Here is a 17,920-nt window from a genome sequence, read left to right as displayed (position 1 = left end):
TCCAGTAACTGTACCGTTATCCCTTCCCATTCCCATCCCTTGGCTGCAGTCTCACAGAGAGCCGTGGTTGGCATTGTGTTAGGGGCGCTCAGAAGTCGTTTTTTCAGAGTGAAACCTGTAGTTGACCAAACAAGATAACAAGCAGAGTTTACACTTGAAGTTCCAATCAATTACAAAAAGAAATGTAGGTAATGGATTTGTGGCCACCTCTGTCTTTCTGCTCCTCCCAGGATGTGAGGTTCATGAGGACGCACAGCCAATCTGTCAATCAGCTCACGGGCACTCCTACAAGACACGTTATTTCATAGAGTGATTGTGTACTGTATTGGTTGGTACTTCAGTGCATCGGACAGTCAGCTACAACGGACAAGCACTAATCCCTAGTGCGTATCAGAAGTCAGGGATCTACTGTACTTTCTTTATACAATATTGTTATCGATACGAATTTTAGGTGATATTCTCCAGCCTCATCACATTTATCGAAAGCTACATTCAAATTGCAGTACATGAAAAAAAGTACAGTAAATATCAACTTTCTGACTTTAATGGAGTTGCCTTACTGGGCGCTGTAATGATAACCAAATCACACCAACGCATTGCGTAAACTCCTGTCATTAGTGTCATTGCTTTTAAAATGACATGTTAAAATGACAAAAAACAGGTTTGTAAGAGACATGCTTGTGACTTTATGAAAAAAAAGGCAGGTGAAGCAGCTGTTGTTATCCATTCCTAATTTTATCAGCGTCACTTGTTGAGGAGCTTCTCATTTTTGACCCAAATGTCACCACAGGCATCTAATGAGAGGAAACTGCGCGCTTACTTTTACGACTACACTTGCGACTTCTTGTCTAGCAGTCCTCTCCGTTTGCATCTGCAGTCACCAGAGACGCAGAAGGCCTCTTTCTTAATCCCCGACATCTAAGTTTGAAGCTAAAAGCATATGATTAGGGCTCCTGAGTATTCTGTCTGGAGGAGCGTGATGGAAGGAATTGTCGGGGGAGGAGAAAAGCTCTTTAAGTTCCTATTATCCAGCCATCTTCGTTTTTCTGATAGCCCCATGCTGACTGATGGTCTGCTCCTTTATCTTCATTCACGATAGACAGATTGTGACAGAAAGTATGTCTGGACAGAAGAAGGGCCAGATTGTTGGCTGGTGGATGGATCAGAGGTCTGCCTTGTGCTGGATGGATGTGTGTTTGCTGGGGGTTTGTCTGTGTGGATCCAGACTGCCAGGCTCCATTCAGAGACAGCCTGAGTCCAGGAAATTACTGCCATTATGCCAGATCGCCACACATTTTTTTTTCTTTCACTACGTGGTGATTGATTGTATGTAATGAAGACGAGGCTTAAGCTCTCTGGCATTTTGTTGTAATTTGACGGCCCGCTGACAATGCACCGGTTTCGAACTGAAATTAGGTTATTCGTTTTAGAGTTGAGGGCTTGACCAGAACCCTCCTTGAGTGACCATGAGAAAAATGAACAGGTCCTTGCTGCAGATTATTTTTATTTTTGAGTGTGTGTGTTAGCGCAGAGGTTGCTGTGTGTGGTTGCCAAGCTGTACGTTCCAAGTGCATGTTCTTGGAAATGTGCCTGGCAGAGCGACAATGTGATGACAGAACTTGAAAGTTACCTGCTCAGACCATGTCTAAATGCTGACGCAGCCAGTTTGAGGTGCCTTTTGGAGAACTAGTATTAACTTTTCATATACGAATGAAAATAATTCACTGCCCAATGTAAAAAGCATAATAAAACAATAAATCTAAACTTAAGTTTAGCATTTAACTTAATGTCGACACATCGCACAAGAAATTGTCATGTCTGGACTCATCATTAATTGACTGTAAATTGATGGATGTAATATGTACTGTATGCATGTATACATGCATTCCATGTAATAGAATATCTTCACAAAATCCAAAAGATCTAAATATTTTGATAGTCACTTGAACTGAGGTCTCGCATAACGCATGGACAAAGTGGTTTACTATTTTCAAATTATATTAGTAGGCATTTTACTTTCCACCGTGCTATCTGTTGATCTGTATCGATGGATTAACGCTGGAATTCAGCTGAGTACTGCCAAAAAGCCTCCAAGTCAAATTTAGGAAGGTGAATGTGTTAAAAGGCCTGTGAAATCATTTTAAAAAAGTATCTTAAAGCAAGCCACTGCACATCCACGCCTGCATTCCTATCAGGACGGCCAGAGGGTGAGTGATCAGAAGTAACGAGAGGACGGCGGGAATGAAAATTTTTTTGGCTCACCAGCACAGGATGTCATCTGGGAGACAGAGTACAGCTACAGCTGACTCACAACTGATCTGACCTGTGTGATTTTTAGACTTCACAATAAACTGTGGGGTAAAGAGCAGGCTTTCTCACTTATTTACTCAATTTCTAATGGTTGCTAACTATAATTCTGAACCTTTTTCCTTATGGAAACGTCACAATGCTTAAATTATACACATTATTATTTGTACGTTCAGAGCATTGACTCTCAAACTGTTTGTGTCCAGAGACCTCTTATAGTTCATTTTACAGGAACCTTGCGACAATTCTAATTCCAATCAAACTAAAAGTGTCACATAAAGAGAATAACTGCGATCGATTAATTACATAATAGTTAAAGAATGATTAAGTGTTGATTTGTTGGTTGTTGGAAAACAAAGGTCAATCCCACTCTGAAGTGGACACTGATCGGCTGTTCTTTTGTTTGGCATAACTTGATAGGCTTTTGTTGAGGATAGAAGTTCAGAAGCAGAAGGACAACAGAAAAGGAAGATGGATGTGAGAGTTGTTGGTCTGATCAATGGCAAATCAAACAATAAAAAAAGAACCCGATGGCACCTTTGAAGATAGAACACTTTCTTTGTAAGGAGCAGACCTACCACAGAAACAGCTCAGGTTTTGCCCACTACATAAATGCAAAGCACCCAACCACATCTGCAGCCACAGCTAACGATACCAAGAAAGACGCTAATGCTAATGTAATGAGTCATAGTAAAGCTCTCTGCCAATCTCAACTCAAAAACATCCTGCATTTAAACAAGACACTCCGAGCAAGGTGGACAATGTTTGGGATTAGTCTCAAATACAGCAAAAGGTGAATAGTTACAAATGCCTCTGTTAAAGTTCGTCAAAATAAATGGCTGAATCCGTGTTTTCTTGTTTTATATCAATCTTTCGATCTGCGACAATATCTATGAAGCTACATTTTAAAAAATGGTTGAGGGTTTTTTTTTCAGATATTTTTAGGTCGGATTGAAAAATAGAATACTTATAGAATTAACTGCATATCTTAATTCAGAACTCTTTCTTTTTTTTTTTTTTACCTCGTAGCAGCACTAATACATATTTTTTTGGGGGGAAAATAACCAGTAAACACATATGTAACTAGTTTGAATTTTACTCTGCCATCTCATCTCATCCATGTCATTGATGCTTAATCCAAAAATTAGTATCCCAACCCAAGTATGTCAGGATCATCACCAGAAACATAACATACATTTTGAAGCTTCATAAATGGAAACCCAAATCACTGTGAAATTGTAGTGCCTTTAGCCAATAATTAGTATTTTTCCAATGGCAAAGCTTAAATTCTGCCTGACCTTTTTGAACATAAGCCTGCATCCTGAGAAATAAAAACAAAATGGAGTCCCCCGCATAGGGATTTAAAGGCTCCTGTCCAGATTAGAACTGCAGCTTGTTTCCTTCAAACCAAAGTCTACAAGCTGTCGTTCTGAACAACCCTCATCATGGCGTCATCCTTGCTCCCTCTCCCATGTTAGGAGTGGAACAGGCCGAGGAAGTCGTAGCGATGGAGTGGACGTGTTTATTTTTGTCAGTCGTTCCTGTGATTCGAGCAACACGTCATTTAACATAGTGAAAACATTTTCCTGAAAGTTTATAGAAGAATCGCTCACTCATAATCAAACCTTTCCTTATCTTCACACGGGGAGGAATATTATCATTTCATTTTGTTTATCCGTGCTCCAAGGCAGTATGACGTGCGCTCAGTCCAACTTTAGCATCGTGGCTACCCGCTGGTAAGAAGCCGTAAATATCAGCGAAGGAGTCATAACCTCGTAACTTGAAGTGACTTCTTTTGCTCCTACCTGACAGTGCTGAATTAGCCCGGCGCCCTGATGGATTACCTGCGCTTGACCTCGGGTGTTGACTCCGATGAATCTGTCCAAAGTCATCTGGAGCCCCTGCGGAGTCTTTGCCGGCCTGTTATCGTCTAAAAACAAGTTGTTGTGGCGGAACTTCAGCATGCAACTTAGCCAAGCTAACATCCTGCCCCGAAAAAGATGGGAAAAAAAAAGAACATTGTGACGGCATTGAGGAATGTATCCTTAAAATGTCAGGCACAGCTTCGGCACCATATCTGATTGTTATTACTGATTATGACCTTTCCTCGCAAAATGATTTGTGTTTTGCGGGTGTAACATGTGGATTGGTCACAGTAATCCACCCGGAGTCAAGAGTTCATGGAGGAATGATGCATCTCTGTTATGTTAGACATGTGCTTTTTATTTAGTCGCCAGCCGGCCTTATCAGCTTTGCTGGGAATGGGCCCACGCAAATGTCTGGCAGGGACATTGGTAGCTTGCGGCTGAGTTGTAAAGGCATTCTCTGTATTGCTTTTTTTTTTCTTATCTCAGCTATTGTTCAACAAATGTTTACGTTTGGTTTATGTTCAGAAGCAATAGAACAGTGGTTCGCAAAATTTTTCCGAACCAGTTACGATCGATGGCAAATCCATTTCTGCACCATACTAAGTCAGTTGTAAAACCCTTATTCAAATATTGTGTATTTTTGTGACGTGCAATGCTATAGACAGCTATTTTTCTTCCTTTTATTGAAAACAATATTTCGGGGGCAGAAATTGATTTTGCAATTTCATGAGGGCAAGACTACTTAGAGGAATTCTTATTTAGCCATTTTCAGCAGTAAAAACTTTTTTTTTTTTTTTGTCACTTGCTGCTGACTGAAAATGACACCACATGTGGTCAGGGCTCAGATAACAACAAATAATGGCTCAGCTTGAGAACATCCAAACCCAGAAAACAGGTGAGCCATGATTGGTCGTTACCTGAACTTTGTGCACATGCCATGTCGTTTTCAGTCGACAGCAAATGGTAAAAAGAACAAAAAAACATTCTAAAGGTATTCCGCATTACAAAAAAAATCAAATTAAAATATAAAATTACTCATAGACCAAATAATATCATTTCTTGGAAGAAAATATCCAAATAAGTAAAGTATCCCTTTCAGACATGGGTCTCAAATTGCAGTTCTCGAGGGTCGCGTTCCAGCACGTTTTCGATGCCTCTGTCATAAACACACCTGATTCAAATTATTAGCTCATCAGCAAGCTCTGCAGGAGCTTAAAAGTTATCCTAATCATTTGAGTCAGGTCTGTTTGAGAGAGCAGCATGGACAACATGCAGGTTGAGGACTGCAGTTTGAAATCGATGCTTTAAGTTATGCTGTATGTGCTTTAGTTTACAAGTGTGGTCAAGGAATGGGTTGAACTTGTGCATCAAGATACATTTGTGATCTTTCAACCTCTTTGGGCTGAATGGGAGCTTCTACAGCCTAATACAACAATTGTCATTGGCAGCGACTTAAAAAAAGAACAGCTGTTTTATGATTGTACAAAATAAAATATTGTCCTGAAATAATAACCGGGTAATTCAATAACAATTTATAGGACACTTATATTAATAATATATTTAACATGATGACTAACATGGCAGGAAGAGAAGATAAATTACTTGTTGGTGTTCATATTAGACAAATGGGACCTATCATCTGCTTTTCTTGGACGTTGGAGATGTTCTACCAAGACATGCGCACACAGGTTAAAGTCCTGTATACCCGTGGTAGAAATATTTGCAAAAATATTGGAGATGTTCTACCAAGACATGCGTACACAGGTTAAAGCCCTGTATACCCGTGATAGAAATATTTGCAAAAATCTTGCTGACTGACAAATTAACAGACTTGCAAAACAACACCTCTCACCATGACATTTTCACACTTAGCTGAGGTACTCAAACAATGGTACAGTTTTTGGATCACATGCTTTTGTGCTGCTCTGAATGATACAAAAACATTAGACCTCATTTGACTAAAATGGAAGCTCGCTTTAAATAAAATATTTGTCTTTGGAATGATTGTAATTGTGTTTTAATGCATTTACAGGGTCTAATCACTCTCAATTATACGGAGCTTTTCATCATTCACAAGCTAGCGTGGTCCATATCTACCGCAAATAGCGGGGATCCGCTGTATAATTTGGAAGAGCCAAACCACTGTGAAACACTACAATAATCTTTTAACAATTATACGTAATAATCCAGCAGCAGCGGGATTTTGGTGTCTTCAATTCCTCCATAATGCAGCTTTCTGTTAATGTGAGTAGTCTCGGAAGATTAAGACTTAAAAAAAAGGGGGAGTATTGATGTACTGGGGAGGCTGGAATAGAGGCCCGTCTGTACTGAACAGCTGCAGGAAGAGCGGCCCTTTGCCTTTCTTAGACATGTGCGCAGAGGGTGGAAGCAAGTGTGTGTGCATGGAAGTACGTGTGTGTATGCGAGGGCACTTACAGACTGGATGGAGGAGGGGGAAAGGACGAAAGGGAAACAGAAAAAAAGCTGACGGTTTTAACAGCCTACCCACATCTGTTTATTTAGAAAAGAAACCATTGTGTCATTGAGTTATTGTAACAACCTACTTGAGGGCCAGTGTTAGTCCCACAATGACGGCTTTTTAAATACACAGTTTACACTCCGAAGAAGTGGCCTCATAACTGCATCCAACGTGCCAAATGGGGGAACATACTTGGGTTTCACATTCTTGCCCGCAATACTCGATGTCTTTATAGGCAACTGCCATGCCAAAGGTTGGCTTGGCGGGGGTCTACTGGAGGTCGTTTGGGTCCATTTGTTTTGGACTTGTGCGCTTTTGGGTTTGATCCGTTACGCTGGTACGTTTGATGCTTTAAGGACGGCCAGAAGGACTCGTGTATCCTGTGGGATTTCTTTCAAGGGAATGGTATGGAGGCTGTGTTGCATCATGGAAAGACAAAGCCTTGAGATTCTTGACGCAAGTCCAAGATGTGTGCCGTGTGAAGTTTTTAAGGCACTCTCACCCTTTTCTTTGGTATTTCTTTTTGTCAGAGGTCATTTGCTTCGTGAGGTCAAAGAGGCTAATGGTCACAACAGCTGCTTGTGGTGGCCAGAGGCCCAAGAGCAGATTGTGGAGGTCTCTCTGTGTGTAACTTACCTGGTTCCAAAAGTACTCCTTCTATTCTGCGCTCCACCTGGCACCCAGACAGTGGAAACAAATCTGTGAGCCAAAACTCTTCAGTCTCGAATAAAGAAGTTATGACGTTTTGTTGGACGTTTGCTTGAACGCTTACCGGGACGTTCAACTCATGGAAAGCCGATCAGGCATTTCCAAGAAACGTAATACACAACTTTAGGATGAAAAGAAGAATTGTTGGTTTAGCAGAAGAGGCGTTGCAATAATCATTTACAGCAGGGTTTCCAAATATGGGTCACAGATACATTTGTATTGGGTGTTCAACTGTCAGTTTAACATGCTCTAATTTTCAAGTAGGCACAAAATCTTTGATTTGCCATTGTGGTTTCTTGCCTGTCAATTTAAAGTTCATATTAAAATCCTACACAAACATTTTCAAATGAAAGGTTTTTGTCAACTGAAAAAAACAACACCAAGATAAATATTTTCAATTTCTGCTATGGCATGATGAAACCAAAGATGAATTTTAGGGACATAATTGCAAAAGGATATAGAGAATTGAATTCTTAAACTTGATAGTTCATCAACCATTAAACAGCTGTCACTAAATTAGATTGTGTTTCTTTGTTTTACACATTTCTCCAGTTTTCAAGATGCATTGTTTAAGTAAAAGTAGAATTTTTATTTTTACAAAAATGTTGGCCATAGACCAGAAAACTTTTATCAAAATGGGATTTATCTTACACTATTTGAGTGTAAATGAAAGAATTTGACGTTTGAGCCTCTTAGTTTTGAAGGGTTTTTTGAGATTCTCCAAGTTTGGGTGCCACACCTGAGAATTTGACGCTCAATTTTGGCCGATATTTGGAGGCCAGATGCATACACATAGCAATTTACAGGTCTGTTTCTACCTTAAAATAAAACATTAGGGCCTCCAAATGAAGTCCATAATTTTGTGTGCAATTCCTAGACCCCTAAAGTGGGCGCCCAAAATTTGAATTGTAATAACTCAAAACCATTTGAGCTAGGAGGCTCACGTGAAGGACTTTTTTCATCTGACATCATAACGCACTGATGAAATCAAAATTGGACAAATTGAAGATGTGTCAAAAGAGAGGTTCTGGGGATTTGTGTGAGTTGACGTGGTATGACATGAATTGGCACTCTTTGCAGATGTGTCATTGTGGAAAAGTAAGAAAATGCCATTAAAATACAGTGGACCCCGGTTTACGACGTCCCCACCTTACGTTTTTTTCACCTTACGACGTGACCTGTGACTAATCTTTTTTTTGTCCCCTCTCTACGCCATTTCTTTCACCGTATGACACATCCAACATGGTGGTCAGTGTGCGCTCATACGTCTATACACCCGTCACCACTTACGTTACTACAATGCTAGTCTGCTATTGGTCAGCATCACGACTCCCTAAGATACTTGTCTGCTATTGGTCGGCGCACGGGGGTCATAAAGATGCTGGTCTGCTATTGGTCAACGCACGGGATCACAAAGATGGCTGCCTAAAGACTTGTTCGCGTTTGAGAGTGCTTTCAATATGATTTATTGTGCATTGTAGTGCTTAATTCAAACTTGAATTGGTTAGCCATGGGTCCCAAGATTGCTAGTGATGTTGAAGAGAGAAGAAGATGATTTATATGGAAACTAAGCTGGAAATAATCAAGAATTACGAAGAAGACTAAGATAGCCTAGGTAAGATACCCTTAGGCTACCCTTACAAGGGAATATGGCCTTATCTATTTTTTATTTATGTTATTTTATTGTATACATGTATATTGTAGATATGAATCACTTAGTATACTATTTTGATACCAACTTTTAATATGTATATACCATTTTGATGTTTTAACCTGGGATTTCACACGCATTAGCTAATTCAAATAGGTTTGGATTGCTTGCCATGCGGCAAATTTTCGTTACGATCCCAACCGCGGAACGGATTCATCTTGGCCCACTGTACCATTGACTCCCGTTCACAGGTATTTAGAAGTTTCCAAAAATGATGTTCCATTACGCCACTGGTCAAGCATGAATGTGCTAACTTTTGTGGCCTGCCAGTTTTCCTCCAGACTCCCGAGGACCTTCGATTTCCATATTAGATGCAAACTTTACTTGGGACCCTTAAGAGGACTTGGGACCACTGCACAACCGTCCTGTACTTTTTTTCCTCTCCTTGACACATGGAATTCTCCTGCTGTTGCCCATGACATGCAGACGCTTATGCTGCACGGTAGTTCAGTCGCCTGATCAAGAATTAAACGTTCCTGTTTGATGGATTGCTCATTTGACCTCGTGAAGCCGGTGTCAAAACTGGGAGCGGAAATGCTTTTAAGTGTCTTCCCATTCTTCATTTGGACTCCAGATGATAGGAGTGGCTTTGTGGTTTCTCAAATATAGTTCTCCCTTCAGCTTGTTTGACTTGGCGCTCGCATATATGCCATTTATTTTAATGAGTTTTTATTTCAGTTGTGAATCCTGGGTCTTTTCAGAAAGCACCCAGACCGTCAGTTGTTTTGGGAGACCCTTAAAGTTTTCTCGCACACTAAAGGTCAATGGACTATTTTATAAGGGTCGGCAGCACTTGTGCCCATTTGACAAGATGGATGATTTATGAATCATACTGATTAAAGAACCTCCACTCCACATACACAAAACACACACACATACCCGCAGTCTTCATAACACTTCATTTCACACTAACCTCATTTAGCAGGATTATGAAGATGTAACCCTTTGAAATTAAGGTGTGTGTTGAATTTAGGAAGTAAGCACAGATGTTGAGGTTTTGCTACCTGCCATTGTGCAGTAACCAAGGAAAAGAATCATGATTTGGACTCTTATTCTATCAATTCTAGCCTCCCTAGCGTCATCTACTAAGTAGAAACATTTAATCTCTGATGCATAGTTCTGCAGTTCCAATCCGAATAGATCAGCGGAAATCTCCGGAAGAGGACGGAACACGCAGAGGCAAATTAACAGGCAGACATGGGGAAGGAAATGAATTCTTAATCTTGCTTGGTTCTGTTCCAAATAACTTATCACTTGCCATTATCACTGCTTTGAAATCCCTAAGAGGAAGCAATTTGAATGGATGGTTCCTGCAAAGTCATTTCCTGTATTTGTATATTTCCGCATCGTGACGGGATGCCGCTGTTCGATGACCGATAAGCTTGTCATGACACGGACAGCTCTTGAAGTTAAACAGTCAAATATATTGATGGTGACCCCCAAAAAGTTAACATTAAACTGAATATCCATTCCATTCAGAGATAGCTACAACCGTTAACTCATTCAGTCCCAAAGACATATTTTTAGGGTTTTTTTTTTTTAAGAGTCCAGACACCCCAACTACATTTTTTTAATTGATATTTATTCCTTTTTTTTTCATGTTTGGATAAGGAGCATCTAAAAATGGCTGGAACTATTCAATCAACTAATTAATTCCCCTAGTAATTGATCAGTTTTACATAAAGTAAGTAATTACTTCAGTAATTTAGTAGCTAAAGTAATTGTTACTTTAGTACTGCAATACCTAAATTTATTACCTCAGTGCTTAATTGTCCAAAGTATTCAATTACTTACTACCAGCCATTTTAGACCCTCTTTTAGCAAAATACCTGGGGTATATTGAAAAACATTACTACCTGGTTAAAAAATATGTATTAAAAATTATCTTTTGGATCGAATGACTTAATGTGATCTAAAACATATCTGCTAATAGTGATTATAAACATCCTTTAATTGGATTTTTTGCAAGCACTCAGTAGATTTTTTTTCCTGAGATCTTAATGTAGCTATGCTCAATTCTCATTGCAGCACATCTGGTTTATTCATACAGATGTTGGCAAGGACCAAAATAATGGAAGATTCCATCATCTCCTGAACCCTTCTTTATGTTTTAGATGAAAGAATGTAGCCAGTTTTTGAGCGTTTATAAAGAGAGGTCTTCTTAAAAACAGTTTTCACCCAAGATGTTGCATTCTGTGCCACTCTGTAAATGACTCTTCTCATCAAACATTTCAGTACCCTTTTAACATTGTTTCCAGTCCACCAAGCTACCCAGGTCAGGACTGTCCTGACTGGTTGGTCTTGACCAGCTGTATTTCCACATGTAGTGGAATGTCAGTTTTGTAAAAAGCATGACATCCTTAGAAATTGCAGAAGAGAGCCGTTCTTTAAGCTGGTGCTATATGTAGATAAGAGATTCATAACTTTTTTTCCAGACTACTACCTGAATGAGTAATCAATTCTGAAGTCGTCAGTGCTACTTTAGCTCAGCTAAAGCTTTAGATAAAAAAGCTTTAAAAAAAAAAGCTTTAGCTAAAGCTTCAGCTTATTTATATGGCACTTTAAGGCCTTGTCAATGCGTCACCAGGGCTATTTAAACCCACATCTCCCCTTCTTAGTATGTTAAAAAAAAAATTTTTTTGTTTATTAAAAAATAATGCCCCCCCCCCCTCCAAAAAATGGGCAAGTATAGCAAATATGGCTAATAGATGTTTACCACCCATTCGCAAAACCCCCGGCTATGTGTAGACTATGCCTAAAACAGCCATTGCTGTGTAAGAAGGGTTGTAAACGTGGTAAAATTAAGTCATGCGATAAGAAATACAATGAAAACAGTATGTGAATAACACAAATGAAACCAATAAACATGAACAAAATAACTGATATACGTTGTAAATTCTTTATTGTTGTTGTATATACGCAAGCATTAGTTCAGTGTTCTTTTTGTGTGTTTTGTATCAGGCATGTTGTTGGACAGCATCGGGGTCCGTTTTTGTTGTGCTAGTTTATGGCGGACATGTTTGAACAGCTAAGGGGCCCGAGAGGGAGACATATCGAGTACGTTGGGCGTTTATGGTAATAGTCAAGGTGGAATTGGCAGCAATTACAACGGCATGAGGCTACTGTATGTCGCGACAATTTTGACTCCTATTTTTTCAAGAAAATAAGTACAAATAACAGAAAAAAAACTGAAGTTTTGCTTTAGCTAGCATTGAACATACATAACTCCTTCTGATGAGTCGTTTGGACTTTTACAGTGCAAAACGTATGCTCTCGTACTTCTGTAAACAAATGTAGCGTAGTAGCACATTGAGATTGCTCTTGCCTTAAAAGCACTTGAAATGGCGACCGTGTTGATGTTTGGAAATCTACTTCCGACGCTGCCCGAGGTTTCGTTCTTTGTGCTGAAGGGACTCGTGCGGTGTTGGGTTCCCGGTATCCATCATTTTGGACGAGTTGGGACCTTGGAGGAGCGCCAGCAGCGTCTCCGCTAGCCAGCCGTAACTGACATTGAGTGCATTGTTTGCAGCGGGAAGCTCAGTGCTGTGGCCTAAAGGTACATTCCAGAGATCAGAAACACAAACAGTCTTTGTGCCCTCACCGCGCTCTTTCCCCGACTCCCTCATCCACATCAAGCCTCCGCAGCTAAACGGCCTCCTCTGGCTCGTGTGTCAACATGCGGGCTATCGTTTTACTCGCATCCCAGGGATACACACACATGCATACACACCACACACTCGTTTGTCATGTGGATGGTGACAAAGTTGGCCTCAGAGAAACTGTGACATCAAGACAATTTTTAAAACAATATTTCATTTTTGTTTTCAGAGACAATCGAGGGTCACAGAAGACTCCTTTGTATTGCAGGTTGTTAGATCTTTAGTCGAAAAATTTGGTGATTTAATCCACCCTTCATATTGCGCTTTTTTTCCATGGGTCCTCAGAGGGCATCTTGATCCTTTTTTATTAAGATTAAATTTTAAATGCTGCATTCAAAATGCGTGCCCCCTAAGTTTCCATTTCTTATATCATCATTAAAAAGATGTGATTTATTGTTTTTAAATTTGAATGTCAACATATAACTATTAATGAGTATAAGTATTTAGCCAAATTGTAGTTCCCAGGAGTCATTAGTAAACTATTTTAGTGCAAGCCAAATTGCTTTTATGAATCTTTAATGTGAAATGTTGTTTTTCCTCTCAAATGTCAATTGTTGAGTGTGATTCAATCTGTCAATATCAAGACATATCACTCACGGTAGCTAGCTAGTGATAGAGCTAGCTAGCGTGATCTATCCGCTATCTAGATAGCGGTAGCTAGCTAGCAATAGTTAGGTATCACTAGCTAGCTAGGTCCCAAAATATGGATAGCGATAGCTAACTAAAAATAGATCGCTAGCAGTAACCAGCTAGTTACTGATATATATGTAGATAGTGATCGCAGGCTAGCAATAAAAAACTGACAGAGGTGCAAACGGATCACTGCAAATCACCAAAGAAACACAGTTTTGGTACTGTCATCACCATGCTTTGGGAAATTTCTTTTACAAGACAACTTGAAGTATTTGTAAGTAAATAAATTAAAGTTAAGTAAAATTATTGAAAGAGTGTACTGTGAAAATGGATTTTCAAAATGCTTAAAACCCTTAATTGATGGTATAACGGAAATGTTGTATAAGGGAAGCATTTCCACTTGGAGCAGACATCCCTTCTCTTAGTAAGGTGTTCCAGTTACGTGCAGCATAACAGCAACTTCACCTTGTTTGCTTTGAAATCTGGGCACCACTAATTGACCCCAGTCTGCAGACTTCGGAAACCTTCTAGGTTGAAAATTCAGTCAGCATTGCTTTAATGTATTCAGGACACCTATCATTTATGGACTCGTAAACCAGAAGCAGATTTTAGCTAGGTGTTTTGTGAGAGACTCAGTGGATACACATAAAGTATTTGCTTCATTTCTGAGATTTTTTTTAGATATGCAGGCAGGTATTAGAATGATAGACACACCTCATTTTGTGTTTTCCACGAAAGGTGTACAGCTTGCACTCAGGCGAATAACAATATCCCTAACTTATTGTGAAATCTATAAGTACATAATGTGTAAATCTACCGCTATTTGACTTTCCAAGTATTGCATGTTCCAGCGGTATTGCACCTTGTAAAGTTCTAGTGAGCACGGTTGCAAAAGAAACATTTTGCTCGGTGTGGCTGACAGTCTGACGGCGTTGTGGGTAGTACAGACTTAAATTTGATAGAAGCAATTGGTTTGAATAATTTGGGATCAAACAAGTAAACACCGATCCGGGCGATCAATTAAAAGAGTTAGTAACCGCAAGCTTTGTTGTTGTTCTTCCTCCTCCTCCTGGGCCGAACTCCCGCCCTCCACACGTCAAAACCACAACAAGGGGGGGCAACCAATGAGCTGCTGCGGGCTCTCGAGTGGAGAGGGGCCGGGGAACTCATACTTTTGCCCAAAGGCGAGAGAGCGCTGGTCCACTTCGCGACCTATAAGTATTGTTGTTTTCTCCTTCACCTTCGCACTAGTTTGTTTGCTCCTCCGAGCGTGCGCGGACTCTCTAAGGATCGGACGTGATCTACTCGGAGGACTTATTTGGGGGGCGCTTCAATCGTTCTTTTTCTGGTGTTCGCTTAGATCCGGGCGGAGGAAGAAGTGGGGGTGCAATGGAGCGCTGAGATGGATTGATTTGTCAAGTAAAAGTCCCGCAAACAACTGTGGGCGTCTAGTGTTCATGTTTTTTTCTTCTTCTTTTTGTTTGTTTCTTTTTTGATAAATGGGCACGCGGTGTGTTCACGCAGCCGGGATTCCGCGGCAGCCTGTTGAACGGACTCAAATTTTCGGATTAACGTTCTTGGAAGTTCGCCTCATGACTCCGCTGTGAGTTTTAGCTTCAACCAGCACCTCCACCATGGCAACCTTAGGCGCACCGGCACGGACTCTCCGCGGCTCACTTGCGTGCGTGCTCTTGCTTGCGGCGTTGTGCGCCGCCTCGCCGCCCCACGGCCGGAGACTTGTATGCTGGCAGGCCATGCTCAGTTGCCAAAGGGAGCCCGAGTGCAACTACGCGTTCGACCACTACCTGCGCGCCTGCGGGCCGGTGCTGAGCGGGGCCAGGAAGAAGTGCCCCAGCCATTGCATCTCGTCCCTGGTGCAGCTCAATTTAACCCGGAACGGTCCCGCGCTGGAGGACTGCAGCTGCGGTCACGACCAGGAGTGCATCCGCACCAAGATGGCCATCGAGCCTTGCTTGCCCCGGACCACCACCTCCGGCTGCACGGCCGCCCAGGAGCAGTGCCTAGGCGACCAGCAGTGCAGCTCCAGTTTGAACGACTATATGAAACACTGCAGCAAACTTTTCAGCGGCGTGTGCACCGACGCGTGCCGCGACGTGATCGCCACTATGCGCAAACTCCCCAAGGGCCAGCAGCTGGACACTTGCAAGTGCGACGGCGGTGGAAGGAACATCTGCGAGTTTTTCAAGAGCACCATAAAGATCCGCTGCTTCGACGCACCGGACACTGAAGAGAGCAGCGGCTCCCGCGACGACTACGACGCGGAGGACGACGAGGATTACGCCGACTCGGACTATAGGGAAGAGCCCGAGAATGGAGCCTCTCTCCCGAAGGTCCACTGGGCTTTCACCCTGCTGCTGGCAACCATTTTGGCTCGAACGCCTTTCTTTTGACCATCATCCGGAGGACTTTATGGACATTTGAATACAGACTCTATTGGATTATATTGTCTATGCAAATGGAACCAGAGGGGTACTGCTCACACCCACCATGCTGGCTCCTGCATTTGATAAACTACATAGAATCGTTCAACTTTTCATGCAGAGCGCAATAGAGTCCAGCTGCAGTGTTAAAATCCACGTAATGCTGTGCACTGCCACCCCCCCCCCCCCCCCCCCCCCAAAAAAAAAAAGATATGAACTATTTTTATATGACTGACTTTTGCCTTTTAGGGCATCTGAATTACAAGTATTTAAATGCTGGAATTTAAAAAAATGTACATAACATAAGGGTTAAGAGGAAATAATTTATTACATGCCAACTAGTCACTTCCAAATGTACATTGTGTGAATAAAAGACAGAGTTCCAGCTTTAAAGGGAAGTTATTATCATCTGTATTCTCTTGTACATTGTATATATGTGTATAGGCGATATTGATTTGTTTCCCTCCCAGAGAATCTTCTACGGTGCAGGCTATGTGCTGATTGATTGACTGCGTGTAGCCTACAGAAAGAAATGTCTAAATCCACTGTATGGTTGCCTTAATGATATACTTTTATAGAAGGCATAAAGAAAAACTTGAATATATCATCCTTGTCTGTGACTTGTTCTTGGAGCGCGATTATCACTTTCACATAGACAACTAGATCTGTAATTGCAATAGTAAAGATTGGTTTCAACTGAATAATGGAGCACTTTTCGTAAGCACAGTCGAATGAAATGGTTGCTCAATTATTTTGGAGTTGACATTACATAATTTTATTTGCATATTTGCTTGATGCATGTGACCATGGTGAAGTCACTGTGTTACGGACCCTCCTTTTTGTTGAGATAGCCTAATGACCCACTATGTCTTGATTAAGCCAGCTGTTGTCTGCCACCATAAATGAACCAAAACACACCGTGCCCCTCTACTGCACTCTGGTATCAGCCTTGGAAATTATGAGTTTAGTTTCACTCTGGAAGTCAGTGAGAATAATAACAACTTGCTTAAAGTATATTTTAATCCTTGCGGGCCATGAATAGAATTCCACCCTTCCGTTTTTCTATATTGCTTGTCCTCAGCGGGGTCACGGCTGAGCTTGATCCCAACCCAGCTGATTTTGGCCGAGAGGCGGGGTACACCCTAGACTGGTGACAGCCAATCACAGGGCACGTAAAGACAGCCAAGCGGTCAAACAGAACCCATGCTGCCAGCACAGCGAAACGCGACATGTCAGTATAGAAAGAACCATCATAGCATCAGTGGCCCGATGTTGATCTTATAATTGGGAGATTTAAAGTAGAAAGAAATGCATTTACACTAACATTCACCCCTCGTGTTGCCGGCCAAAAATAAAAATTTCATTGTTGGAGCGTTTTTTACATATTGAAAAATATAACAAATTCAGCAAACCAGTAAAGTCCTGTTGCCACATGTTTTTGCTAAAACCTGGATGAATGAGAACATTGACACACATTAAAATATATGCAATGATGTTCTTATATGAGATGTTTGATGTTATCGTAAATGATCTTGCAACAGCAAAAATGTTAACATTTAGGACTGTCATTGACTGACATTGGCAGCAGCACTACTGCCATTGGTAAGAGCATCTCTTTGGAAATAAAAAAAAAAACAAACAAACAAGCTAGTCTTCTCTGCTCTACTAGTGTAACTGCTTCATTTTCTTCTCAAGTCCACCCTTGGGCTGTATGTGGCGAATAGTCCATTGCATGAAAAAGGAAAAGGGGGATGGGGGCAGTTGAACTAATGATGCATAAAGTATTTTGTTTTGTTCTAAGTATGTGACTGAATACTAAAACAATAACATTATTTTAAAAAATGCTATTTGACCAGTAAAAATTCTCATAACATTTAACTCACAAATGTTAATATCCACAAATTAGCATTTGTTCAAACTTTAAGTCATATTTTTTATTATTATTTTAATATGGCCCATGGAAGACTTTCTAAAAAGTACCAGGAAGTTCACAGAAGCTACATAAGCAGCCTACTGAGCTGTGTTTAGCTAGTACTAATTTTTGCGAGCAATGATTTTCTTCATCAGTAGTTTCACCTACATGAAAATCATTCGAAATGAATAACATATAAATC

At 40.8% G+C, this 17,920-nt stretch overlaps 1 protein-coding gene and 1 long non-coding RNA gene across 2 annotated transcripts in view; both read left to right on the top strand.

The window, feature by feature from the left end:
- The window catches only part of LOC148429355 (uncharacterized), a 64,897-nt gene that overhangs the window by 31,418 nt on the left and 15,559 nt on the right, over window positions 1–17,920 (top strand). The window lies entirely within an intron of this gene.
- Window positions 14,500–16,410, top strand: gas1a (growth arrest-specific 1a). The gene has a single exon (XM_088409646.1). It carries the CDS (start codon window positions 15,000–15,002, stop codon window positions 15,774–15,776), a length of 777 nt encoding a protein of 258 aa, XP_088265772.1. The 5' UTR covers window positions 14,500–14,999; the 3' UTR covers window positions 15,777–16,410.

This window comes from Hippichthys cyanospilos, chromosome 1, assembly GCF_059441005.1.
Source record: "Hippichthys cyanospilos isolate Australia breed blue-spotted pipefish chromosome 1, RoL_Hcya_1.0, whole genome shotgun sequence".
Taxonomy (NCBI): domain Eukaryota; kingdom Metazoa; phylum Chordata; class Actinopteri; order Syngnathiformes; family Syngnathidae; genus Hippichthys; species Hippichthys cyanospilos.
This window is presented reverse-complemented; position numbering and strand designations above follow the sequence as displayed.